The sequence below is a fragment of the Panicum virgatum genome, chromosome 9N, assembly GCF_016808335.1.
Source record: "Panicum virgatum strain AP13 chromosome 9N, P.virgatum_v5, whole genome shotgun sequence".
Taxonomy (NCBI): domain Eukaryota; kingdom Viridiplantae; phylum Streptophyta; class Magnoliopsida; order Poales; family Poaceae; genus Panicum; species Panicum virgatum.
Genome location: NC_053153.1, coordinates 3,489,677 through 3,516,079, shown reverse-complemented (window position 1 = coordinate 3,516,079; position 26,403 = coordinate 3,489,677). Strand labels below are relative to the sequence as shown.

At 49.3% G+C, this 26,403-nt stretch overlaps 3 protein-coding genes and 1 pseudogene across 3 annotated transcripts; 3 read left to right on the top strand and 1 right to left on the bottom strand.

Moving 5' to 3' along the window:
• Positions 1-567: 567 nt before the first annotated feature.
• LOC120693219 lies at positions 568-2,107 on the top strand (annotated as a pseudogene).
• Positions 2,108-6,776: 4,669 nt separating this feature from the next.
• Positions 6,777-8,781, top strand: LOC120691700 (polygalacturonase-like). The gene is made up of 3 exons (XM_039974857.1): positions 6,777-7,477; positions 7,605-7,833; positions 8,069-8,781. The coding sequence occupies exons 1-3, from the start codon at positions 6,965-6,967 to the stop codon at positions 8,608-8,610; spliced, it is 1,284 nt and encodes a 427-aa protein (XP_039830791.1). The 5' UTR covers positions 6,777-6,964; the 3' UTR covers positions 8,611-8,781.
• A 4,888-nt stretch (positions 8,782-13,669) lies between these two features.
• On the top strand, positions 13,670-15,834 carry LOC120692244 (polygalacturonase ADPG1-like). The gene is made up of 3 exons (XM_039975507.1): positions 13,670-14,788; positions 14,872-15,100; positions 15,210-15,834. Exons 1-3 carry the CDS (start codon positions 14,039-14,041, stop codon positions 15,782-15,784), a joined length of 1,554 nt encoding a protein of 517 aa, XP_039831441.1. The 5' UTR covers positions 13,670-14,038; the 3' UTR covers positions 15,785-15,834.
• A 100-nt stretch (positions 15,835-15,934) lies between these two features.
• LOC120692243 (probable cellulose synthase A catalytic subunit 2 [UDP-forming]) lies at positions 15,935-22,336 on the bottom strand. The gene is made up of 14 exons (XM_039975506.1): positions 21,811-22,336; positions 21,480-21,672; positions 21,026-21,273; positions 20,829-20,928; positions 20,547-20,733; positions 19,994-20,260; positions 19,564-19,909; positions 19,340-19,477; positions 19,104-19,229; positions 18,804-19,016; positions 18,380-18,632; positions 17,408-17,610; positions 16,805-17,155; positions 15,935-16,723 (listed from the first exon to the last, which is right to left on the bottom strand). Exons 1-14 carry the CDS (start codon positions 21,838-21,840, stop codon positions 16,139-16,141), a joined length of 3,240 nt encoding a protein of 1,079 aa, XP_039831440.1. The 5' UTR covers positions 21,841-22,336; the 3' UTR covers positions 15,935-16,138.
• Between the last annotated feature and the right edge of the window lie 4,067 nt (positions 22,337-26,403).

The following is a 26,403-nucleotide window of genomic DNA, read 5'->3' as shown; positions in this document are numbered from 1 at the left end:
TACGTTTGCAGCCTTGACCACGTCGAGAGCTTGCTCGTTCGTTCAAGAGAAACCCAGCGTGCGCACCGTGCACGGCTCGGCCCCGGAATCAGGAACTGAATCCCGTGCTCCAAGTCGTCGCCACGCACGCCGGCCGGCTTCGACGAGGCGCGCCACGACCCGAAAGCAGAAGCCCCGCCGCGCACAGCGACCTGCCCCTGGCTGGCCGTGGCGTCGTCCCGGAACCTGCCAAGTTGCGTCCCGTCTTCTGTTTCTTCAGGTCCGACGAACCTGCCTGTAACGACCCTCGCCGTGGATGCGCCGATGACACGCGGGGCCGCCCCCCGCCGGGAATCCCCGTTTCCCCAGTCCCGGCCGCCGTACGGTGCCGGCCGGCCTTTTAGAATCTTCGCCGGGACCATGGCCGGCCAACGGGTGACCTCCGCGTGTCGCGAGCGGTGGCGCTGACGGCCGAGGTTTTCCAAACACAAGGCTTGAGACCGCGCGCGCCCTGGGCCTCAGAAATATTGGTTGCTGTGGGGTTGCAGGCAGGAAGCCCAGCCAGCCAGCCACGAGGGCAGGGAGGCCAAACGGCACTACAAGTCTTCGTCTTCCTTGCGCCACTCGTTTTTTTCTTTTATACCGCACCGCCGCCGCGGCTGCTCCCCCGAAGCCGGACTAGATTGGTCGGAAGGAACGAAGTTGTCTGAAGAACAGGTAGAGAGAGGATGGCCGGAGTTCAGATGATGCCGGCGGCGGTCGACGTGAGGGCGGAAGGGGGCGTGGCGGCGCTGAGGAGAAGGCGCGTGGGGGCCGCTGCCTCGGCGGTGAGTACCACCAGCTTGTTCGCAGGGGACTGGAGGAGGAGGCCTCGCCGGCACTCCTTCTCGGTCAGGGCCCTCAGGCAGGGCCGGAGCAGCAGGACCAGCAGGGGCGGCCTCGGCATCGTCTGCAACGGTGCAACCTCGGGGGGCAGTACGATGATACCTTTGATGACGTCCAGATGGTAAGCAGGTCTTACTCTTCGTCTTGATCGAACATAAACATGTCTTGATTCTGCTAGGATTTAGCCTAATTACCAAGATAAAGTCTCCTGTTCCCAATGAAAAATAGATGTTTGGTTTCTCCTGGTGTAGGAATACTGAATAGAATTTCCTGCTGCTGTTTTTTTTTTTTTGCTTGCAGCAACTGATGAACTACTTCACCTACAAAGCCGTCAGGACCGTGCTGACCCAGCTCTACGAGATGAACCCACCAAGCTACCGTTGGTTTTACAAGTATGCAATAAACAAGAATTCTCTCTGTCCTACCGCATATCATTGATCTGTTCATCAAGTATGAATTCGGCACACAGTTATATAACAAACATGTTCTTGTTTCTGCCACAGCTTCGTTGCTGTCAACAAACCTACTGATGGCAAGCTATTCCTTCGTGCTCTCAGCAAGGTAGTGCAGAGATAAATCCACTGATACCCTGCACATGATCTTGCACTCCTGCAAATCAAGCTCACAAAATTGCTGGCTTTGTTGTTCATTCAGGAGAGGCAGGAGCTTGCAGAACGGGTGATGGTAACCAGGCTTCACCTGTATGGGAAATGGATAAAGGTAACTGGTGGAATCAACATCACTGCCAGTGTAGTCTGTCCATACACTGCCAACCAACCTGCTGCCCTGTAGTTCAGCTATAGACTGACATTTTGGTTCTGGATAACTGTCAGAAATGTGACCATGGAAAGATGTACGAGATGATCTCCGACGAGAACCTAAAGCTGATGCGGGAGCGGCTTATGGAGACTGTCATCTGGCCAACCGATGATACCAACACGGAGAAGATCGGCTGAAGCCGAGGTGTGAAATTCTTTTGGGTTCCTGATTAAGCTTAGCTCCTTAGGTAGAGCACTGTGGTTTCTGCATCAGTCTGTCAGTTACTCAGTTGTATATAACTGGTGGAGTTGTAGTAGAGAGAATACATTTTTCTGGGAAGTGTTCAGGAACAGTGTGTGGCAAATATGAAGTCTTACAGTTTTGATTTACCCCTCCCTTGTCTCTACAGTTGATTTAAGGTAAAAAAAATACTCTGCCTTGTAATTTGAATGAATAATGAAGCTTTAGTTCATTACAGAGTTCAGATTGTCTCGAGTTCTTCTGTTTGAAGCTTTTATAATTTTCCATTTTGACTAACCACATCATCCATGCATTAGTTTCAGGCTTGATATCTCGAAATGTCGACTGCTGTTACTCTTATTAATTGAATATACAGGAATGTTACATGAACCAGTTAACCAATACAGGGTTGACGGCGTGCTGTTTGGACCATTGTTCCAAGCTAACAGTTGAGTGGATGCTGAACCTGTTGTTTTGTTTTGTGTATGAAAAACGCAAGAGCTCGATCAGAAGCACTCTTGCAACACCTGTATGTTGGCACCTCACTAACTGCTCCTCTCTCTTGGGTAACTTGATTTTCCCTTTCTGCACGGCCTGAGCTTCGTGCCGTCTGTTCCTGAGCTGTGCTGTCTCGCATGTCTCACGCGCCTAGGCCCGAGCATCACCGCTCCTCGGACGCTCCTCCACGGGCGGCGTCCAGGCCTCTCAGTCCACGGGATGCTGATGCTCTCGCGTCCAGGCCCCCCTCAGTCCACGGCAGGCCCGAGCATCACCGCTCCCTCTGCCGTCCGATGTCCCCAGTCCACGGAGCCCACCGCTACAGTAGCTACCGGAGCAAAAGCGGGCCTGGACAACCGCCGCCGCGTGGCCTCGGAGCTTTCTGGGCCTCGGGAGTAGACTGGGCCGAGCTGATGTAGCCGCACGCCGGCCCACGCGACGCGCCGCTCGCCTCCCGCGGGGTTGGATCCTGCCGATCCGACGGTGTTTCTGGCCCCAGGGGTGGACGGTAAATGAAATACCGTCCACCAGGTCGGTAAGCCAAACACCGTCCTCTCCGGTTTCCGTCCCCGCGGGCACTGTCCTTCACGCCGCCGTCCGCCGTCGTCCTGACGCGCAGAACGCAGCGCCTCCGACTCAAATCGCTATCAGGTCGACCACCTTCCGGACGCGCAGCCTGCCGAGCAGACGACTCCATGTCTCGTGCCTTCGTGCGGCCCCGCAGCTTCTGATCCCGTGCCGCCGCCGCACATCGCCATTGACATCCCAGGCTCCTACGCCGCCGTCGGAACACGTTTCCATCGATGTCCCGGCCGCCGGCACGCCACCCCCGGACCCGCGCATCTCGACGTGCCGCACTAAGAACATGATGATGCGAGCCGGCCTTCGTCTCAAGAGCGTGTGGGTCGCGTACATGCTGTGTCCGTGCTGATCTGGAGCGCGTCCCCGTTCCTGCAGGTCGTGGTGTTCTTTTCCGGCGTGTTCCTCGTTCGGGACGCGGAGGAGCAGGCAGGCGCAGACGATCTGCAGTGACAAGCGTTTCGGGTTGCTATCATCACTCAGAAAAGAAAACGACAGTTCGGTGCCCGTGGCGAGGTCGACTGCTCGCCGTCGTGGCCTCGAGCCTGAATTGACGCCGCCTCTCGTGGTCGGGTGGAATCCATGCCCTTCTTCCCATCCATCACTGAAGCACCTCACCTCTATGTTGCTGCGCTTGGACGACCGTCTCACCACCGGCACCGCGCCGCCGGGCGGGCGCGCGCTGGCCGCGAAGACGGAGCTCCCTGCTGCGGCTGCGGCTGCGGCTGCGGCGAGATGAATGACTGTGACTGGCCTCAGTTTTTGGGCCTCGGCAAGACTGGGCCGAGCTGATTTAGACGCACACCGGCCCACTCGACGCTGCCGCTTGCCTCGCGGGATCGGATCCCGCCGCACGTTCTCGATCCGACGGTCCATGTGGCCCAGGGTGGACGGTAAATGAAATACCGTCCACCCTGGGTCGGTAAACGAAATGCCGTCCACCTCCCCGTCCGCGCGGACACTCGCCCTTCCCGGCTTCCCTCCGCCGTCCGCCGGATGCGGAGGAGCGCCGGGAGTAGTGAGAGGACGCGATGTTCCTGGCGCGCGGAACGCAGCTCCTCCGGCTGAGCGGCTAGGATTTGCCGCTCCGGACGCGCGCAGCAAGTGCCGAGGGCCTCCTCGCCGCGGCGGCGCGTCCTTGTCCACCGCGGCACCGGCTAGCACAGCTGCCGGCGCCTTTGCTTGCGCAGGGAAGAGTTCCGACACGAAGCGTATAGGTTTATCTCGTTGCTGACCGCCTCCATCGCCGAGCAAGGAGAGGCGCCAGCAGCACAGGACGCGATGGGCAAGGACGAGTACGATGGGCAGGGCGTCGAGTCAGTAGCAGCTTGGAGTCTGATCGATCGAGCAAGGTCGCCGCGGCCGGAGACTTTGAGCTGAAGCGGCTGCTCGATCTTGTTGCGTTGCTTGCTCAGCTTGGCCGTCGTTGGGGCATGGCAAGGAGACAGATGTGGCTGGATCGATCCCCCAACTGCAGCTTTCTCATGAGTGTGTTTGTTCAGGTCATCAGGTCCATCCAGTTCTTTGGAGTCGATGGTGAATGTTGGACGACCATGCATGCCGACGGCAGTGACAGCTCCGATTTCATTTTCTGGCTACGAACAGGCAGTTTGGGCAACTCAACTTTGATAAGCTAGCGACGCCAAAAGGGGCAGGGCAAAAGGGTAGCACAGCCAAGCGATTTCAGTTTCAGGCTACAGGCACTTTGGACAGCGTACGATCTTTGATGGCCAGAGACCCATGGCAGGCTCGGATGCTTTTCATATCACTGTCAGTATCAGTATGCGGCTGGCGGTTGCGAAGGAAGAACCCCAGTTCTTTCATCGCCTTGGGCTTGGGCACATGCGATGCGAGGCCATTTGTTCTGTCAGAGCTGTCATGTTGCTCCATTCAGTTTCAGGTTTTCAGGTGAAGTCGGTTGGGAAGATGCAAGGCTTCGGAGGTGCCGCTTGCCGCAACGGGAGGATCCGGATGCAGGCATAAGCGATACCTATTATTTGGCTGTAAAAACTCCCTTTATCATTCGGCCATCAGGGCCTAATAGTTGCAATGGAAGAATGTTTGGTTGGCCAATAACGTATTTTTGAACTAAGGGAGTGGTGAACGTGTACCGAAAGGTGACGTCAGCGGTCAGCAGTCAGTCAGCACGGCTGACGCAATCGGTTACAGTCATCATATATATGTCGATCTCGTCATGCATCCTTTCTTTCCCTAACGGAAAATTTGTTACCTAAAGGCGTAGCTTGTTTGCTCATCACGTTCACGTTCACGTGCACGGCTACCGTACCAGACACGCGGGTACGGACGCTGAACGCACGCGCGACACCTAAGCATGCATGCAGGGGAGGGGCCGGCGTGTAATTAGCTAGCCTCGGTGTTGGCCCATCCATCTTGTGATGCTTGCGTAATTTGTAACTAGTTTCGTGCACGCGATTAGCTAGCTCTAATCAGCCACCAATTAATGAACCAACCCATCATCCATACTGCTAGTTCGCTGGCTCTTTTTTTAAAAAGAAAATGAAAAGCAAAATGGAGCTATGGGTCGTACTACGTGTTGCCGAACTCGATCGGTCGGTTCGCTTGCCGGTCTTTCGTGTGCCGTCTTGCACCGTTGCACGGCACGGAGCCATGCACAAACACGACCACACTAACACGATCGGACCGGTGCAGTTAAGCACAAGCACATGACACTGACTTTTCGAAAGAAAAAAAAGCACATGACAATGACTGTCCAAAAGTTTTATTTTCAGCCTCTTCAAACGATAAAATGCACGTAGTACAACTTATTGAGACCCTTACAATGAAATAACGTCTTCGGTCGATGGCGACGTGTCAGCACCAGACTCAGTACTAGCTACCTGCATCCTTAACAACGAACTTAGCTAGAGGACCGGCAGGTAGGGGTGGTAAAGGGCCCAACATTTTGAACTAGAAAATCTAAGGATCGGGCTCTAAAAGGGCCGGGCTCTAAACATATGTATTTTTGAACTAAAAATTTTAAGGGCCCTATTGGGCTGTGAAGAGGCCACTAGGGCCATGGCCCATTACCACCCCTACCGGCAGGGCCAACTACCGGTACTCGCTCCGAGCCGAGCGGCGGTTAGGACCGGCCGGCCGGCCGGCGACTTTTTTTTTTTTTTTTTTTGGAACAGCCGGCCGGCGACTTGATCCTCCGCTTTTCGTGCGGCCGAAGGAGCCACCGCCGCCGCATGATTGCAAGTACGTGAGGTGATCGAGGTAGCGGCATGCAGCAGCAGCTTCAGTTCTGACGTGACCATCTAAAAGTCTCCGCGCAAGATCGTCACATGATACGCTCCTCGTCGCTGTCTGAAGATCTAGATGGACGGACGGGCCACCCCAGCAGCCAGCAGAGCAGCTTCACCTCAACTGAACCAGCACGCTCCTGCGTGCTGGCGCAGAGGGAGTGTCCACGCCAAAGCAAATAAAGAGGGATTTTATTAAACGATCAAGCAGGCAGGCAAATCTGGGACCTTTTCCTTTATCTTTGCCATGGCAAACAAACATGCATGCATGGACACACGATTCAGGCACATTATTGTTTTCTACATACAGCTGCTAGCTGATCGAAACGAGCTTGCATTGATTGCGTGTACCACCACGCATGAATGACTTCTTCATCCGCATCTAGTCTAGTTACCTGAAATCTGCACACGATCGAAGTTCAGATCTGCAAGCGGGCCTAATCTTCCTGCAAGCATGTGACGACTCTGATTCTTCGCACGCAACACAACCCTGGCCGGCCAGAGCCAGAGTCATTTGCATCTCCGCGCGTATAAATAGGACTCGTCACACGATCCATGATGGCCACCATCCAATCCAACACCACCACCAACAAGCTGATCGATCGAGCTCAGCAGGAAAAGGGACTCGTGCAGCTGCGTAGGCTCAAGGCCTCCTCCTGTCATCGATCACCTACTAGCTTGTCCGGCCACTTCGTCAGAGCTAGCTAGCGCTCCTGCCTGCTGGCTACTTGTAACCCATCGGTTACTTGTTAGCTCTGGCAATGGCGTCCATCAGGCTGCAGCTCGTGTTCTTGGCGCCGTTCCTCGCGCTGCTCTTCTCGTCCGGCGCTCTAGGGGCCGCCGCGGAGACCACCAATGGCACTGCCGGCGCCATGGGCGGGTCGTCGCTGGCGGCGGCGCAGAGCGGCGTGTTCAGCCTGGACAGCTACGGTGCCCGCGGCGACGGGAGCCACGACGACGCGCCGGCGCTGGCCAGGGCGTGGAAGGCGGCCTGCGCCTCGCCGCTGCCGGCCGTCGTGCTCGTCCCCGGTGGCAAGCGCTACCTGCTCAGCAACGTCGTCAAGCTCCCCGGGCCGTGCAAGTCGGCCAGCGTCACGCTCACGGTGCAGGGCACGCTGGTGGCGTCGCCGAATCGGGCCGACTGGAGCGACAGGGACAGGAGGCACTGGGTCGTGTTCCGCGCCGTCGACGGCCTCACCGTCAACGGCGGCGGCGTCATCGACGGCAACGGCGAGGCGTGGTGGAAGAACTCGTGCAAGATCAACAAGGCTCTGGCAAGTGTGCTAGCTGCTGCCTTGCGATTCATCTGATTGTATTGATCGTAAATTGCTGTTCGTTGGAAAGTACTGTCATGACCTAAATAGCTCAAAAAACTAACTGACTTTGTTTTACTTTTTGCAGCCGTGCAAGGAGGCCCCAACGGCTTTGTCGTTCCACTACTGCTCGAGTTTGAGAGTGCAGGATCTGAAGATCGTCAACAGCCAGCAAATCCACATGTCCATTGAGGACTGCAGCAACGTACAAGTGGCAGGCTTGTCCATCACTGCTCCTGGCACGAGCCCTAACACCGACGGCATCCACATCACCCGGAGCAACGATGTGCAGGTCACGAACTGCAACATCAAGACTGGTAATAATTAAGTAGCACCAGTACATCCATAATTATCCAAAAATCAAATGAAACTATTGACCTCCTACGGTGCTTTCAAAAGCGCGTCGTTTGCTTGGTTACTTTTTTCTAACTTAATTACAAAAATGCGTAAATCTCTTGCGTATTTGAGAAAAAAATTAAATCATATGAAACCGTAGCTCCGGTTGTTCTTATACTTACTAATTTTTTTGTTGGTTTTTGATGGATTTTGCAGGCGACGATTGCATCTCCATTGAGAACGGGACGCACAATCTTCATGTCTCCAAAGTTGTGTGCGGACCGGGGCACGGGATCAGCATCGGAAGCTTAGGAGACGACGGCTCAAGAGCTGAAGTCTCCGGCATCACCATCGACTCGGTGCAGCTGCACGGCACGAGCAATGGAGCACGCATCAAGACCTACCAGGGAGGAAGTGGGTACGCCAGGGACATCACGTTCCAAAACATGATCATGGGCAGCGTCAAGAACCCGATCATCATCGACCAGAACTACTGCGACAATGCGAAGCCATGCCGAGAGCAGGGATCGGCGGTGGAGGTCAGCAACGTGGTCTTCAGGAACATCAGGGGGACGACCATCACCAAGGACGCCATCAAGCTGAGCTGCAGCAAGAACGCCCCGTGCCATGGCATCACCCTGCAGAACATTGACCTCAAGATGGAGGGCGGCAACGGTGCCGCGGAGAGCACCTGCCAGAACGCGAGGTGGAAGAAAGCCGGGACAGTTCTTCCACAACCATGCACCTCCCAGAACTAAAACTAGCTAGGCAGCAGCTAGCTGCAATGCAATTGAGCAGCCTGTAGCATGTACAAAGTGGGTGTACTGTATTACTGTAGAAACAACTAGTCAAGGACAAGGTCAAGCATACATTCATGTATATATAGTCTTTTATAGAAATTAACATCCAAGAGGAGATAAGAGCACGGCACGTCTCAGACAGTATTCAGATGGTGACATTTTGTCTTAGGTTAGAAGCATCATTAATTATTACATTTAAACCTGGAGGTTTAATTTATTTATTTGAAAGTGCATATAGTATATATAAAAAAGTAAGACAAGTGCTCATGTGCAACTTCCATACAAATCAGCAGGAATCCCAAAGTAACTGACCACCACGAAACTCAGACAAATTAAAAGCCGCAGAAACTTCGATTAGATCGGCGGACTTGGGCTGGGCTGTTCGAACTAAAACCAGTAACAATATATATCCGAAACGAATTAATAAGCTTTAGGGTCCATGTGAAATTTTGAGGAAGGAGCATTGGGGCAATTTCTCAAAATTTGAACTTAAATCTCTACCTTGTGTATGTATGTAGGGTCCAAAAAGAGAAAAAAATATTGGAGGATTTAATTGGACAATTAAATAGTTTGGGGGACAACAAGTCGTAGTTTGTTTATATTTTAAGATAGGTGAAAATTAAATCACTTGTACGTAATTGCCTTTTTGGTGATCAAATTAAACAGTGCTATTGAAGTTATCTCCGATCCGTCTGCACCAAACAGAGAGTACAGCGATCTCGAACTTGGGAGTTGGCCCTTCATTTGGGTTGGTGGCGTTAATAATCATTTTTCCTACACACGAAAAGTGAGATAAAAGATAGAAAGAAAAGTAAATGTACCCGCGGTACGTACGTGAGTATACTTCCCTGTCTCCCAACAACCATCCACAGACGGAGACTGTCTATCGATCTCGTACTTGGGCCTTCATTTGGGCCGAGAAAGTTAAAGAAAGTAGCCACGAGACGAGCTTGCTTTGCTATCGTACTCCTCCCCGCATGCCCCCAGTCCCCGCCCCTCGCCTCAATTCTGCATCGCCAAAACAAATCCTAGAATGAAGATGCAAAAATCATTTTAGCATTACCGATATCACAAGATGTTGGTGACCTTCCAGCTTGGGCCTTGGCACCCTGATGCTAAGGCTTTGTTCGGTTAGACATGGATTTATTCCATGTCGGGAATGATAAAAATAATAATAAATATAACAAAAGACCGGGATTCATTCCGGATCAAAAACTAATTACAATAAAATAAATTCATAATAGGTATAACAAGAGACAAGAAATAATTCCACACCTCTAGACTCATGGATTGATTCCATGTCTTTTAATGTAGCTATCATAAGCATCTTTTATTGCAATTAGTTTTCGACCTGGAATGAATCCCGGTCTCTTGTTATTGTTTCTATCATTCCTGGCCCGGAATGAATCCATGTCTAACCGAACAAGCCCTAAAGGAATGTTCTCTGTTAAATCGGCCTATGTGCTGGGAATTTGAGAGTTAGAGATCACCATAATGGGTCCGATGCATCTACTTCAAATGGTGAAACTAGCTGTTTTGATTGGAAGAGAATTTGGAGGATGAATGTCGCGAATAAAGTGAAAGTATTTGTATAGCAATTGGCACATAATTCATTACAGGTGAAGAAAAATATTGCAAGGAGAGGAGTCAAATTGGACACACTCTGCCCTATCTGCCAAAGATTTGATGAGGATATGGGACATTTATTTCTGAAATGTAAGAAAGTGCGTTTATGCTAGTTGCTACTTGATCTGGAAGGAGTGAGGGTAAGTTTTCTGCAAATGAGAACAGGTAGGGAGATGCTGGAGAAAATCTGGACACTCCAAGATGAAATTCAACAGAAGATTATTTTATTATTGTGGTGTTGGTGGTCTGCTCGTAATAAAGCTAATGCTGGTGAAAGGATGAAGGGTGACCAAGAGGTTGTTAGTGATGTCTTCTATCATATATGAACGCCTGGAATTCAGCCAATCACCAAAAAAATTAAGCAAGCAAGCGTACAGGCTCTCAGACATGGAAAGCACCACCTGAAGATTTTTTACAAAATAAACTGTGATGGATCCTTCTTGCCAGGAATGTGTAAAGGCGGTTGGGGTTTTTTAATTCGAGATCATCTTGGATATGTGGCTGCTGCAGGCTACGATCCTGCTAATTTTCTTCTGAATGCCCAACATGCTGAAGCACCCTGAACTTTGGCTTCGGCCCCTTTATTTATAAAACTCCTTTTTGTACTGTGGGGATCTCCCCCACAGTTTCGTTCAGAAAAAAAACATGCTGAGGCCTTGGCATGCTTAAAGGCCCTGGAGCAAGCTGCTTCACTTGGATTGCAACGTGTGATTTTGGAAATTGATGCTATCAATGTAGTCAATGTTTTAGGTGGCTCCTACTTCGATAGATCCTCCCTTGGCACGATGTTTAGAGAGACTAGAGCTAATATGTTATATGATTTTTCTGTATGCTCCATCTCTTTGCCCTAGGGCTTGTAATTCTGCAGCTCATACACTTGCAGCCATGGGTTTAAATTGTGAAAGTCCACTGATTTGGCTGAGTGATGTACTGAACATATTGTTGTAATGGTGTCTAGTGACTTACCTGGACACAGTGCTTAATGGAAGTATTCTCTATCTCAAAAAAAAAAAATCCAGGGGGGTCGGCTCGAATCGCATCGGCAGGGCACAGGTTAGGGTCTCGGAATCCTGTTTAGAAGATTAGGGAGGGAGAGGTGCGGCGGCAGATGGAGGTAACAAGCGCATGGACCGGTCAAAAGAAGACAAAGATCCAAAGCACACCGACCGCTGCCTCTGGGGATATCGGAGAGGCCGCAGAGGACTCGTCAATACTGCAACTATGCCCGCTTTCAAGACTACCAGCGGGCAGCGGCTTATGCTTTATAATAATGTAGGTAGCATTTAGCTGTATGCAAGTTTCATTGTTCAATTCTAATCCGTAGTTTAAGGTGCTATCTGTTTTTGTTGGTGTTTCATTATCATGTTTATTTAGAACTTCAAGAAAGAACTTTGGGAAACATTTTTCTTCACATCTAGATAGGTTGGCATTGGATATACTTCAGGAAAGAACTTTAGGAAATTTTAGGAAACATCACGCCAGTTAGTCATAGGTGATAGGTTGGCACTGGATATACTTTTTTCATTTTTTGGAATGGCTTTGATGACATGGTCACATGGGCGAGGTTACTAGCAATGAGTGTGCAGTGTGCTAGTTCTTTTAGATAAGGAAAAAGTCTATATCACCCCTTTACCTATGGGAAGTGGAATACATAATCCCCAACCTATGAAACGGTTTATATTACCCCCTGAACTTTCTAAAATCGGTCAAATTACCCCCCTAAAGCAGTTTTAAAAAATCATAGTAAATCACAGAAAAATCATAAAATAGAAAATCCAATTGTGTTAGACTGAAATGAGTAAATCTACACAGTGAACATATAATATTGTATGATTTAGTATATTTTTTTTTTGCTATAGCTTTAGATCTATGCTTTTCTTCATAGCTATAAAAAAATGTACTAAAGCATACCATATTATATGTTTACTGTGTAGATCTACTCATTTAGAGTCTAACACAATTGAATTTTCCATTTTATGATTTTTTTGTGATTTATTATGATTTTTCAAAACTGCTTTAGAGGGTAATTTGACAGGTTTTGAAAAGTTCAGGGGGTGATACATACCGTTTCATAGGTTGGGGGATTATGTAGTCCACCCCTCATAGGTGAGGGGGTGATATAGACTTTTTCCTTTAGATAAAGGAGTAAAATGTTCCGGCCTCTGCACTCACACATGAGTGTATATAGCCAAACAATACAGACACATAGCAAAAGGAGAGATGTGCAGTGTGCTGGTTAACATTTTCATTGTGCAGGGGGAGTATGAGGAGTGGGAAGATTACCGAAAAGCCTGTATTACCGAAAAGTTTCTATTTTGGGATTTGGAAGAGGATTGCTAAGCAGAAGGTTTCCATTTATTCCAGATTTATGTGCTTGATGACAAAAACTTTTCTTTCCTTCTTTGCTTAGATTCTTTCCTTCTTTGCTTAGATGAATTATAAAGAGACTTTGAAGGAAGCGTATTATGAAGGAAAGTATGCCTTGTTTAGATTTGAATGGAAATCTGAGTTTGAGAGCGATGATCCGAATCCTGGCCCTGTGGAACATCATGTACGCCACCCTTCAAAGATGTTATCCACTCTCTCGTTTATCATCGATATCTAATTCTTTCATATGTTTTTTGTCCAGTATAACACCCACTTGGCTCACATTGATGAAAAGGTAGCTTCATTTGTCTGAGATAAAAAATATAGCTAGAATGTTTCTTCATATTAGAGCAACCTGTGTCTATATGTAGGCTGAAGAAGGTGTAGCTTATCAGTTGATCATGGAAGCCATCAAAAAATTTGTTAGTGGATTCTTTTTCTTTCCGAGATGTTAGGTTCTTATGGGTTTAATGCATATTTGGATTCACTTTATATTACTGATTGGTGTGGAGGCTAAGCCTAAATTTACTTTCAGATTCCAAAATGGAAGACATATTACGATTATGCCAAAAAGAAGTTGGGCATTGCAAAAAGAAATCGGCTTGATCCCCCTCAACCCCTGCGAAAGTATGCACAAATTTGTCAGATTACATGTTCATCTAACCAGATAAGACATGTGTGTTCTAACATACTTTGTACAATTCTACTTTTATTAGGTTCTACGTGACAGAACAATTCAGAGGTCCACAGTACATGAAGCAGGGGTGAGCCCGGTTATTGATTGGCAATGTAAAGGATAAGAACCTGCTGGCAATTGAAAGTTGATGTATAATTTCTACAGTAAATCCAGTGTTTACTTCGTTCCCAGTATTAACTAATGTAGTATGCTAAGATACACTTATGGCATGCACTACCAAATTAAACTTGCAGCTGTGAAACATTATTGCAGTTAAACTTATTGTCAGCTCTTGGAATCGGCCTCAGCCTCTCATCAGGTCACATGAATCAGGCCGGTGTGCCGAACCACTGGAGTGTGGAGAGCATCCACTGCCCAGTACGCTGTACGGTAGGCAGGCAGGCAACGGCTCAAGTTTTGTTGCCATCTGCGTTGCTCTGGAAGTTGTTCTTGTTTCCCCCCCACAACCTGCGCACATGGGCATGGCGACGCATCCATCACCTGCGTGCACACTCCAAATTCCGAAACTCACATCTGCCAACCTAACTCTCCCGCGTTACTCTTCTTCGCAAGCAACGCAACCCCCCATCTCGCCTCACCTCCCAGATTCCATGGCTCGAGCTCCCGCGCATATAGGCCATCCAGCAATCCAAGGCGAGAGCGAAGCAACAAGCAGAGCAACTGCGTTGGCTGGCACAATCTAGCTCTCTGCCGCCAATGGCGTCGCCGCGTCTTGTGTTCGTGGCGCCTCTCCTCGCGCTGCTCGTCGTGTCCGTCGGCGCGCTAGAGTCGGCGGGCGGCACGGCGACCAATGGCACCTCGCCCGACGGCGCGAGCTCCTTGGCCAGCTCTGCCGACGGCGCCGCCGCCAGGACCATCAGGGGCGGGTCGCTGGGCGCGTCGTCGTCGCAGGGCGTGCTCAGCCTCGACCGCTACGGCGGCAGCGCGCTCGCGGCTCTGACACTGGCGTCGCGTCTCGTGTTCGCGGCGCCTCTCCTCGCGTGGCTCTTCGCGCCCAGCGCTCTAGAGGCCCCGGGCAGGACCAACGGCACCTCCATCGACGGAGCCGACGCCGGGACCACCAAGGCCAGGCCGCTGGGCTCGAGCGTGTTCGCCCTCGACCGCTACGGCGGCCGCGGCGACGGGAGGCACGACGACACGCAGGCGCTCGCCAGGGCGTGGAAGGCGGCGTGCGCCTCGTCGAGGCCGGCCGTCGTGCTCGTCCCCGGTGGCAGGCGCTACCTGCTCAAGCTCGTCACCCTCCACGGCCCGTGCAGGTCCAGCGTCACGCTCACGGTGAAGGGCACGCTGGTGGCGTCGCCGAACAGGGCGGACTGGAGCGACAGGGACAGGAGGCTCTGGATCGTGTTCAGGAGCGTCAGCAAGCTCATCATCAATGGTGGAGGGACCGTCGACGGCAACGGCAACAAGTGGTGGCCGCACTCGTGCAAGATCACCAAGGCTCTCGTAAGTGTGGTGCCGACCCTTCACATGATCTTATCAATAATAAATTTAAATTTGAAAGAGCTCAACTTTTTTTTTTTGTGCAGCCGTGCAAGGAGGCTCCGACCGCTTTGTCGTTCCACTTCTGCACGAATTTGAGGGTGGAGGATCTGAAAATTGTGAACAGCCAGCAAATCCACATGTCGGTGGAAGACTGCACCAATGCGCACCTGGCACGTTTGTCTATCACTGCTCCTGGCACGAGCCCTAACACCGACGGCATCCACATCACTCGCAGCAAAGATGTGAAGGTCACGGACTGCAAGATCAAGACTGGTAAGAAGCATCGACACCTTCACAGTTCAAATTCATAAATCAAATGCTTCTTGTACCTTTGGGTTCCTTTTTTACTGAATACTCTGCTTGTTTGCCACGGATTTTGCAGGAGATGATTGCATATCAATTGAGCACGGGACGCATAATCTCCATGTCTCAAAAGTTGTGTGCGGACCGGGCCACGGGATCAGCATAGGTAGCTTAGGAGACGACAACTCGAGAGCTGAAGTGTCCGGCATTATCATAGACACAGTGCAGTTCTACGGCACAACCAATGGAGCACGGATCAAGACGTACCAGGGAGGAAGCGGGTATGCCAAGGATCTCACATTCCAAAACATGATCATGTACAACGTCAAGAACCCGATAATCATCGATCAGAACTACTGCGACAAGAATAAGCCATGCAAAGAACAGAGATCAGCGGTGGAGGTTAGTAATGTGGTATTCAAGAACATTAGGGGGACAACAATTACCAAGGACGCCATTAAACTCAAGTGCAGTAAGCATGTCCCATGCCATGGCATTACCTTGCAGAACATTAACCTGAAGATGCAGGGCGGGAAGGGCGCCACAGAAAGCACTTGCCAGAATGCAAAATGGAGGAAATCGGGGACCGTTATCCCACAGCCCTGCACTGCCGAAACCTACGAGTATGAGGGATTGGAATTGAGCAGCATTTAAAAGCGGGTGTACATAATGTAGTAGTAAAATACTAAAATGGTAGTGTTTTTACTGTATCTGGAATTCCTGTTGTAAGATTCCTCTAAATCCAGCGTTAATGCATCTGATATTGGCAGATGACATTTGGATTTGTACACTAAACCAACCTGCTGAGGGCCGTACATAATTAATTGATACTGTCAGACACTTCCAGAAAAGGCAGTAATACTAACTTATCGATATATCGAAGGTACATATTAGTGCATACGAAAGTAAAGTCCTGACAACAGAGTTCCTAGCATAATAGAAAGTGCCACCCGCTGATAACTTACAACACAATGGGTGCCAATTACATTCCTATTATGTTCGACCATTCTAGCAGTTGATGCCACACTTCACGATATCAGGACCAGTGACTCGGGTGGTAAATGGATCGATGCGAACCCACAACAGGGAAAAGATCGATGCAAGGAGGATGGCCCAGACGACAACAATGGTGGGCGTGCGGTTCTGCCTCCCCATGAGACCCTTGAGGAAGGGGTACAAGTGGACAATCACCCAGAAGGCGAAGAAGAGCTTCCCAAAGAGAGGCCCCCATGACTGGTAGCCGCTGTTGATAGCATAGGAAATGCCAGCGACCACACCAACCAGGTTGATGATCAAAATAGTGGTTGGAGGGATCAGAAGCGTTGTCCACTTGAACATGTAGAGCTCCGCAAAATCGCCTTCTTCATCGGTGGCCTTAGAGGTGACAGTGAAGCTGGTGTCAATACCAGCAAGTACTTTCAGGAGGCCTTGGAACACGGCAAATAAATGGGCAGAAATACCACCAATAACCCAAAACTGCTCATTCCTCCACCATTCATCAATGCCAACACCACTCCACCTCATCTCAAGGATACCAGTGGCAAAGATTGAAATAAAAAGCAATATAAACCAAATACTGGCAAAGTTGCTAATCTGCATTCCAAAAGGGGGAAAAGTCAATATCAATTCTTTCGTAATTCTGCCAGCACAAGTACATAAATGCACGGGCTTTACCTCTGGGATGATGAACTTCCCAGTGAGAAGACAAACAGCCGGCAATATGCAGTACAAAAGGAGTGGGATTGAGGTAAGTGGATAAATTGTGGTGTTCACATATGCAAATCTCTCCAGGAATTTAAGCCGTCCTCCATAGCCATACCATATGGGACAATGCCTGCTGAAAAGAATTTCAATGGAACCAAGAGCCCATCGAAGCACTTGATTCAGACGATCTGAAAGATTGATAGGAGCAGATCCCTTGAAAGCTGGTCGCTTAGGCATGCAGTAGATCGATCGCCAGCCTCGAGCATGCATCTTGAACCCAGTGAGAATATCTTCTGTAACAGAACCATAGATCCATCCAATCTGCAAGTAACCATTTCGAAGATTTACAGTGAATAAACATTTTTCTCTGTTCAATTGAATAAAAAAATAGATCATTTGCAACAACAGAAGCAAATATTTATCACAATTTATAAGTTGTATGCATCGACCAGACAACAAAACATCAATTCATATCTCAATATTTCCCTGTACATGCTAGTAGCAAGTAATAGCACAAGCACTCAGCAATGCTGATGTTATAAGCTATAACTTTCGGAGTTTAGGAGCCATTACCTCAGATCCCCAGTCAGTTTTGTCCTCATAGCCACAACTGATGACATGGATAGCTTCTTTCAGAAGAGATTCTGGAGTTGCAGATTGTGGAACACCACCATATTCCATCAGAGTAGAGGCTACAAAAACACTGGACTGGCCAAATCTCTTCTCCAAGCTCATTTGAGACATAATCAGCGATTTCTCATCATCAAATTGAGAACCTATCATGAAAGTGAAGTGCAAGGTAAAAGTTGAGGGAATAAAGAAAGGCAACTCTAGCTGTCTACAGTATGTTACATTCAAAGCAGATAAATAGTAAATAAATGGGCACCAATATCATGGCCTCCAACAATCAGCAATATTGAAATGGCAAAATAGGCGTTTTAGTCCCTCAAACTTTCAAATAGACCAAATATATAGTCCCTCAACTTTCATTTTTGGGTCAAACCAATCCTTACGCTGATATTATACTCCATAATAACATAAGATTTGAGCAAAAACCCCTCTTTGCCCTTGGGCTCCTTCCCCTTCTAAATTCATTTAGGAGCTGAATATCACTAAGTGTCTAATTTGGAACAAAGAATTTTATTTACGCATGCATCATATTGTATTGCAGACTTATGGAGAGTAAAATTAAAGCTACTTGGCTAACTACGTACTACCATATAAAATGTTGCGGAAAGTTGAGCGAATGTTGACACTAAATTGATTTTTTTTTTGGGGGGGGGGGGGGGGGGGGGGGGGGGGGGGGGGGGGGGGGGGGGGGTTACCAACTATAAAAAGGACTTTTTCAATATATCTCATGTTATTATGGAGCATAATATGCATAAAGACGAGTTTGACCTCAAGACAAAAGTTGAGAGACTATATTGGCCAATTTGAAAGTTGAGGGACAAACTTGACCCTCAGGATAAAGTTGAGGGACCAAAATGCCGATTTTGCCTATTGAAATCACATATACTCTAATAAGAAAAAACAACTCAATAATACCTTCAATCCCTTCCTCTATATCTTCAAGATTAAATACTGGCACAGAACTGTCTGCATGTTTGTGTGACTTCTTTTCCGAGCTCTTCTTCTTAGATTTTGATGTCTTTTTCCTTCCCCCACAGAGTGAAGAGAAGAAGACTGGCTTTTTCTTTTTGATTGGAGGCTCATAACCATATAGGGCAGTTCTGTTAAACACACAACCAGTTCCCACATAAACTGGTCCTTGAAGGCCATCAAGACCTCTCAAGTTAATCTGCAGCAAACAGAAATACAAATAATTACCTGGCACATTCACTGGAATTCTCGAAAAGTTCATCACATAACAAGTAGTATTGTCAACACTAATTCATCGAAATTTCTTTATGACCATGAAAATGAGAAAGCGGGATGCCCAAAAGTATTTAAAAGGATATTGCTAGCTTACATCGAAAAACACAGTGTTCCTGTTTGCATATCGGTCATTCCTATCAATGCCATCGAACCTCTGAGGGAATTGGACATAACAGACACTCCTTCCTAGGTTTGGGTCCATAAGGAAGCACATAGCTTCTCGGAGAGCCTTGCTATTGTTGATGTAGTGATCACAATCAAGGTTCAACAAGTATTGCCCATTAGTAAGGACAGCTGATACGCGAACCTGCAGAAAGCATCCAACTTCCATTATATCCAAGTTATAAAAATTATCAAAGATACCATTCGATATATATAGTGTTTAGCCACTCACAAGCGCATTCATGGCACCAGCCTTTTTGTGATGTTGGAATCCAGGACGTTTTTCACGAGACACGTATACCAGACGAGGAAGTTCATTGCCCTCAGCATCAAGGCCTCCACTGTGACCTAGAAAAACCTAAGAACAACCACAATTTTGGGCTTAAAGTGCTTAGACTAATAACCACTGTGTGCTGGGAATCAATCTATTGGTCAAATAGTTTTTTGGCAACAAAAATTGAGCTTCACCTGAATCATTCCAGGATGGTCCCTAGTATTGTTCCCAGGCCAAGGTGTACCATCTTGCATGATCCATCCCTCCTCAGGAACTTTCTGTGCCTTGGCCACAAGGCCATTAATACGGACTTTGAATTCTTCATATTCTCTCTGTCAAAGTATGATTTCAAAATAGAAATCAATGCCATACAGGAGCAGGAACTGACAAAACCTACATGCATATAAGCCAAATATACCTTCATGGCCCGGCGGTCTTTAACAAATGAAGTTTGGATTTTGTCTTTCAGGTAATCAATTTTCTGAGCGAAGTACCACTCTGGAGCCCTAGGTTCTATGTTGTACTTCTTACAGAATGGTACCCATTTTCTAGCAAACTCTGAAGTTTCAGCGAGTGCATCAAAAGTCAGCATAGCAGCTCCATCATCAGACACATAGCAAGATACCTTGTCAACCGGATAGTCCACAGCAAGAATGGAAAGCACAGTATTTGCAGTGACAAGAGGAGGCTCTTTCATAGGGTCCACGGTACTGACAAAAATATCAACAGGAGCCAACTGAGACGGTTCACCTTCTCGGTCGTACCTGATAATGGAAGTAGCATTGTGAACTTGCCAATATTAGAACAATGGAAACAGTTCTGTACTCGCACTAAATATTTCACATCACCTTAGAGCCAGTCTATCAAGGTAGGTTTCACGGTTGATTGGGGACCACTTTGGGAACTGATCCAAGATCCAGGACAGAGCAAACCAAATCTCACATATAACGGACAACAGCCACAGCGGATATGCATTGCGCACAGGATTTGTGATACGGTAGTGCAGGAAAATGCATAGAACAATCAAACGTAGCACGATGACCATTCTGTAGGGATTTATTCTGGATGAAGGAATTGGCACTTTTCTTGATAGAGGTTGCCGAGTTTCATCATTCCTGCAATTTGGATCCACAAAAGTTAGTGCTAAAAGAGACATGAAAAGTCAGCATGAGCACGTTTGATAGAGAGACCTACATCCATATAATGTATAAGTAATTAACCTGAGAGCAATGCATAAAGTTTGTCCAAAAGGGCAGGATTTCACATACAGTTTTAGACTTACAAACACATTAAAGTGCAAAGTACAGTTAACGGTGTTAGTGCCTCACATGATGCAGGAAACATTAAGTACTGGTACACTCAAAGCTGGTTAATGGTATACACAAGCATATTCAAACTTACAGTAAAGCATCTTCCATGTTATAGTCAGTTGATGCATCAATATCACCAACACCACGTCCTTCTGAGGGAGCAATGCTTGTCCCATTAGTCATAGGAATTGCACCCTTGTCCTTCATTTTCCATCCATCCACTCTCTCTTTCCATGCAACATTACCAAGGCTACCAGAGAACTCCCTTGATGGGTTTGCTGGTAAGAAACAAAATGCACAAATTAGATCACAGCAGATGCAGAAGTAGACAACAAAACATGAGATAGTGATGATGATTGATTGATAAACATACGAGAATGATTCACATAGGGAAATTGATGTCCACGCCTGCCAATGTTCCCGACAGGAGACATCATATGATCAGGGGAAGCTCCAGGAATTTCTCCTGAGATCTGTACAATGGACTCATACAAAGAAACTGAGCATTAGTTTCATCATGTGACATATAAGTAATACAATCAACTTAAAAGTCTAAAATCTAGCTCCAACCTGACTATGAGTGAGTGACGGGATATATCCTCGAGGGATCTCACCACTGTCATACTTCCCATGCCCAATCTCACCGCTGTCATACTTAGCAAGGCCAACATCACTACCTCGTGAGTTGGTGCGCCAGGTAAGCATTCTCTCGGCAATCTTCTGCTTCTGATCCTGGTTGCCAGATGCTGGGTAGTTGTAGTCACTCACATCGTCAGCGTCAACATCCTCATTTTCCTCACCATGCACAGGAGGGCTCCCTGAACAATACAACACAATTTGATTACCACATTCATTGAAAGGGCAAGCTTATAGTCACAATCTGAATAAATTTGCCAACCACTGAATTATTCTCTGCTGCTAGAGATAAACATGCGAGCATCTGATTGATTTCAATAGCTGCTCGAGCCTAACCACGTCCCTTAACCTGAACTAAAATAGATGGAGATTGCGAGGAGGGCATTACCCTTGTGGCGCTTGTACTTGGTCTTGCACTGCGGGCACGCCTGTGTGCCGTTCTTGCGCTCGTACTCGTAGCAGGGCCGGCACACCGGGAAGCCGCAGACGTCGCAGGCGATGAAGAGCTCCCCGTCCGCCACCGTGCCCACGCCGTCGCCGCAGATCTGGCACACCTGCCCGGCCCCGTGCTTCCCCGAATTCTTCGCACGCGCACATAAAAAAACAAACGACACAAAACACCTTCAGACCAAGGACTGAAGGACAATCCCCAAACGAACCAGCGCACAAGGAAAACCACCCCGCGACATTCCCCATCCCCCGAAATGCACGCCACTCACCGCAGCGCCGCTGCTGCCGCCGCCGTCCATGGCGCCCGCGCCGATCACTCACACCGGCCACCAATCCGAGTGAGACTCCGCAACTGGACCCCCGCCGGCTCACCGCATTCCTCGGCTTCCTCGGACCCCGGACGAGCGAACCCCCGCGTATCCGCACCGAATCGACCCCGGGTTCGCGCGACGACGGAGGGGTCACCCCAAGCCCCGGTGGTGGCAGCAGCACTAGCACCGTCCGGCTCGGATTAGACGCGGGGAGCTCGCGCGGGACGGCGACGCAGGCCAGAGGAGAGGAAAGGGACGCGGCACCGGCAAGACGGCGACGGGGTGGATCAGTGTGGGGTGGGGAGCAGCGCACACCGCCGCGGGTGCATATCACTTTGCTTGCGCCTTGCGGGGTTTAGCAGCCGGTGATTGCGGTGATAATTGATAAACCCTATGAATTTGCGGATTAATTCTGGAATCGCGTGCGCGTCCGAGCTGATCCGCCCTTGGTTTGATTAGTTTTTGGGAGCGAGTGGGGAATAGCGGCGTGGAGGGTGGCGGGGGTGGGGGCCGGTGAACTGGGCGGGGACCACGGGACAGTGACGTTGGGTGTGCGTCTTGTCGTTCGGCGTACAGCTGGAGAAGGCGCGTGGGACCGGCTGGCAGTGGCTGGGGCAAGGCGCGACAGCTGGTGATTGGTTGGCTGCAGAGAGTACTGATGGAAGGACAGGAATGAATGTCTGAGAATGTCTCTGCCTCTCTGGGTCATCTTGATCAACAGGCAAACAGCTGTACACATGCGCTCAAGAGTCAAAACAATTCTAAGAACGGGAAGGTATCCTCTAAATTATTGATCATGCTCAAATCAGTCTAAGTCCGCCTTGCGTGTTGTGTTTAGGGATGGTAACGGGTATATATTCAACGGGCAGTGGCCACCCATACTCGTATCCATCAGAACTAAATTTTACCTGTCGGTTTACCCGCACCCGCATACGGATAAGAAAATGCTTCAGCACCCGTACCCTCATGGGTAATTTTACCCGACGGGTAACTCGCACCCGAAATCATATCCGAGTATTACATATAAATATTAGACATTCACATAAAAAATAAATCATTCCAAGCTTCATTGCAACAAACTAATGGGCCATATGGGTTAAAATGAGTTACAGAGTGTTCAACAATATATATACTAGGAGGATTTAATTGGATTTAAGCTAAATTTATATGTCATATGGACTAAAATGAGTTAGGCACTTAGGCTCATTTGTTCTTTCTACGAGTATTTCTTACCCGCGGGTAGGTGGGTATGGGTAGTACTAATTCGTACCCGTACCCATCATATCAGATGAGTATAGGATTTTGCCCAATAATATATTCACAGGTAGAAAAATCATTCCATACCCGTCTTCTTATCGGATAAAAACCATCGGGTACTCGGATTTCGGATACCCATTGCATTGTGTCGTCCAAATGCAAAATTTTCAGAAAACTCTCATGACAAAGAACTTGTTAAGCTGCTTTTTTTTTTACTTTTGCCACCCCCATAAGAGCACAGGTGATGGTATGATGCGGGAAAGAAAACCTGCTCGTCCACGTGTTCTTTCCGCGATCTTGCAATCTAAAGTTACAATCGGGACGGGGGAGGCGCGGGAGCAGCCTGGACACGTCGCCTGAAAATCGATGGGCCATGCGATGCCGATTGGGTGGCTACCGGAGTTTTGGATTGCGGCTGCTGGGATTCGCGTCGCTCGGCTCGTGCCGCCTCGCCGGACACGCAGATGCTTGTGTGGCTTTGCATATTGCCCTGCTGCGGTCCTGCGACGCGTGTGCTGTCTTCCAAATGCCGCGTGGTCTGATGCTGCTGCGGCTATGGTTGTTGCTGCTGCTTTAAGACTATCTCCAATCATTCCCGCTCACCAACTCCCCCAGACATACTATTTACTATATTTATTCCTCCTATATATTATCACTCATTAACTAACTATTTATTTATTATTTTTGAATTTTAAAAAAATCATATAATATTTGTACTATCATAATACATATTATCATTATGTTACGGGGCTCAAATGAGATTAATATCGCGAAAAAACGGTGTAATTAGAATATAGGAGAGTTAGAACTCATCTTATATATAACACTGCGTTTGGATGTATGTATTGAGGCTTCGGAATTGGAATTGGCATTGGGTAGCACCAAATGCCGCTGTTTGGGTGGCTTAGACATTGGAATTCGAATTCGTTCTCAATGCCGAAGCGGGCAACACTTGCGTCCCCTTGCCCTCAATACAGAGCCGTGAGCCTCTGTATTGGGCGGAATTGCAGATGAGTGCGGTGGCGGCTCTCCTCCATCTTCCTCCTCCGTGGCCGCCTCCTCTTCCTCACTGGCCCGCCGCGAAGGACGGGGTCCGGCGGCGGCTGGAGTCCGGTGCGGACGAGGGCAAGGCCCACGATGGCGGGAGTCTGGTGCGGAGGAGGACAGGGCCAGACGGCGGCTGGAGTTCGACGCGGAGAAGGACGGGGCTCGGCGGCGGCGCGAGTCCAGCTCGGAGGAAGACGGAGGTCGCCGGCCATGGACGCCGGTTGGAGTTCGGCGCGGAGGAGGACGGGGCTCGGCAGCGGCGGTGCGAGTCCAGCACGGAGGAGGACGGAGCTCGTCCGCCATGGACGCCGACCATCGAGCTCCTCCCTAGGTCAATCTCCCATCCGAGGTTGAGCTCCTCTCGCTATGGCCATGGTTGAGGGAGATCCGCGCCGCCCTCTGCTCCCTCCACCGGTGAGCCGTGCCGCCTGCTCCTTCCCTCCACCGTCTCTCGCCGCCGCGGTCCTCCATCTCCGGTGAGGCGCGCCGCCCTCCCCCTCCCCACTACGCCGGCGGGCCGCGCCGCCCCCATCCTCCCTCCCTTGGTGGGCCGCGCCGCGCCGCCCCGTCCTCCCTCCCCCCGACGACTTGTGCCGCCCCCGTGCTGCCTTGCTCCTCGATTCCATCTAGCAATTTCATCTGCATCCAAACAATGACTTTGGTATTGCAACCCAATACCAATACTAGTCTGATTTGGCATTGAAACTAATTCAATGCCAAAGGCTCCAATATCGACATCCAAACGGAGCGAGGATTTCAACTCGCCCAATAGTGGGGAGCTTTACAGTGAACCGTTGTATCGCCAACTCCCCAAACACCCCCTGCCTTCGGTGGGGGAAGGTTCAGGGGAGCCGTTGGAACTCTACATCCTCCGTCCGCGGCCTCCACGGCAGGAGGCCTCGCCGCGGGAACCACCACGGGCAGCAGCCCCTCCGCGGCCTCCACGGCAGCAGCCCCCGGCGCTGCCTCCACGGCATCAGGCTAAGCCGCGGGAACCGTGGCAGCAAACCCCTCCATGGCCGCGTACTCCACCTCCGTGTCGCTGCCTTCTTCCTCCGAATCGGGGGCGCAAACTTCACCCTTCTTGTTGATACACAGGCCAGCGCGTCGGATGCGACGACCGCGCACAAGCAGGCAGCCTCCTCCCTCTTCATTCCGGTCTCCACGAGCGCCCAGCTTGCTACTGCCGCGGTCGTACCCCGCATTCCCGGTGCCGCTGCCGCCTCCGAGCTTCCTGCCGTGGATCTGCACCTGGTGCAGACAGATCCTAGGACTGCCCACCTTCCCGCGTCCATGGCTTCTGCAGTGGCGACCTGCAGGCTGCAGCCATGAGCGCTAGGCTGGATCCAAGGGGATTAGAGGTCTGGATGGGGAAGAGTGGAAGATTTGATGCGGAAGAGAGAGTGTCTTTTTTTTGTGGTGACGAGGAAGACGAGCCTCTGCTGGCTTGCTCCACACGGCTGTGACGGTGGGAGTCGAGAGGTTCGTGATGTTTCTGGGCTGCTAGTGGGCCAGGAGCTTGTGGGCCCATGTAGGTATCGTTCGTTTTTTTTGGAGCAAATATCGTTGTTAAGCTCAGGGGTCATCGTTTGTTTAGCTCAGGGATAACTGCTCTAAGGTGGGTCCCATACTAGATAGTTATATTTTTTAATCAACATTGCCTTTTTTGGGACAATTTTTGAATGCTAAAGTTGCATTCTTTCTGGAACGAGGAAGTATTTCTTTACAACGGCTGGCCGATCGCTCCTGATGGTGGCTCTGGTTCCGAGCGTGTTGGTAAATATCGTAATTTTTTTCATCAAAAAATTTTACATGCATGACATATTAAATGAAGTCTATTTGTAAAATATTTTTAAAGATAGCTGCAAATTAGCGAGCCGAATCTAATAAGTCTAATTTAACCATGATTAGATACAGCGATGCTACACTAACCATGCTCTGTTATACTCTAATTCTACGGTCAAATACCTCATTAGATACATCAACTGCTACAGTATCATAGTTGCGGAGGTGGTTTCGTAATTACATTTTATTTAATACATCTAATCAGTGGTCAAAGTTGCGAAAAATTTCACGAATTTTTTTCGCGCCCAAACCAAATACGGCCTCTAATACCGACATGTTGCCGGCCTCCTGTATGCCGTGTGTTTCTTTACACAACATCGCTCCATGGTGTCTCGTCGCTGCTGGTTGCGGCTGAGTGAGGATAAATTCGCTACGCAGCGTATTCACCGTTCCTCTTTTTCC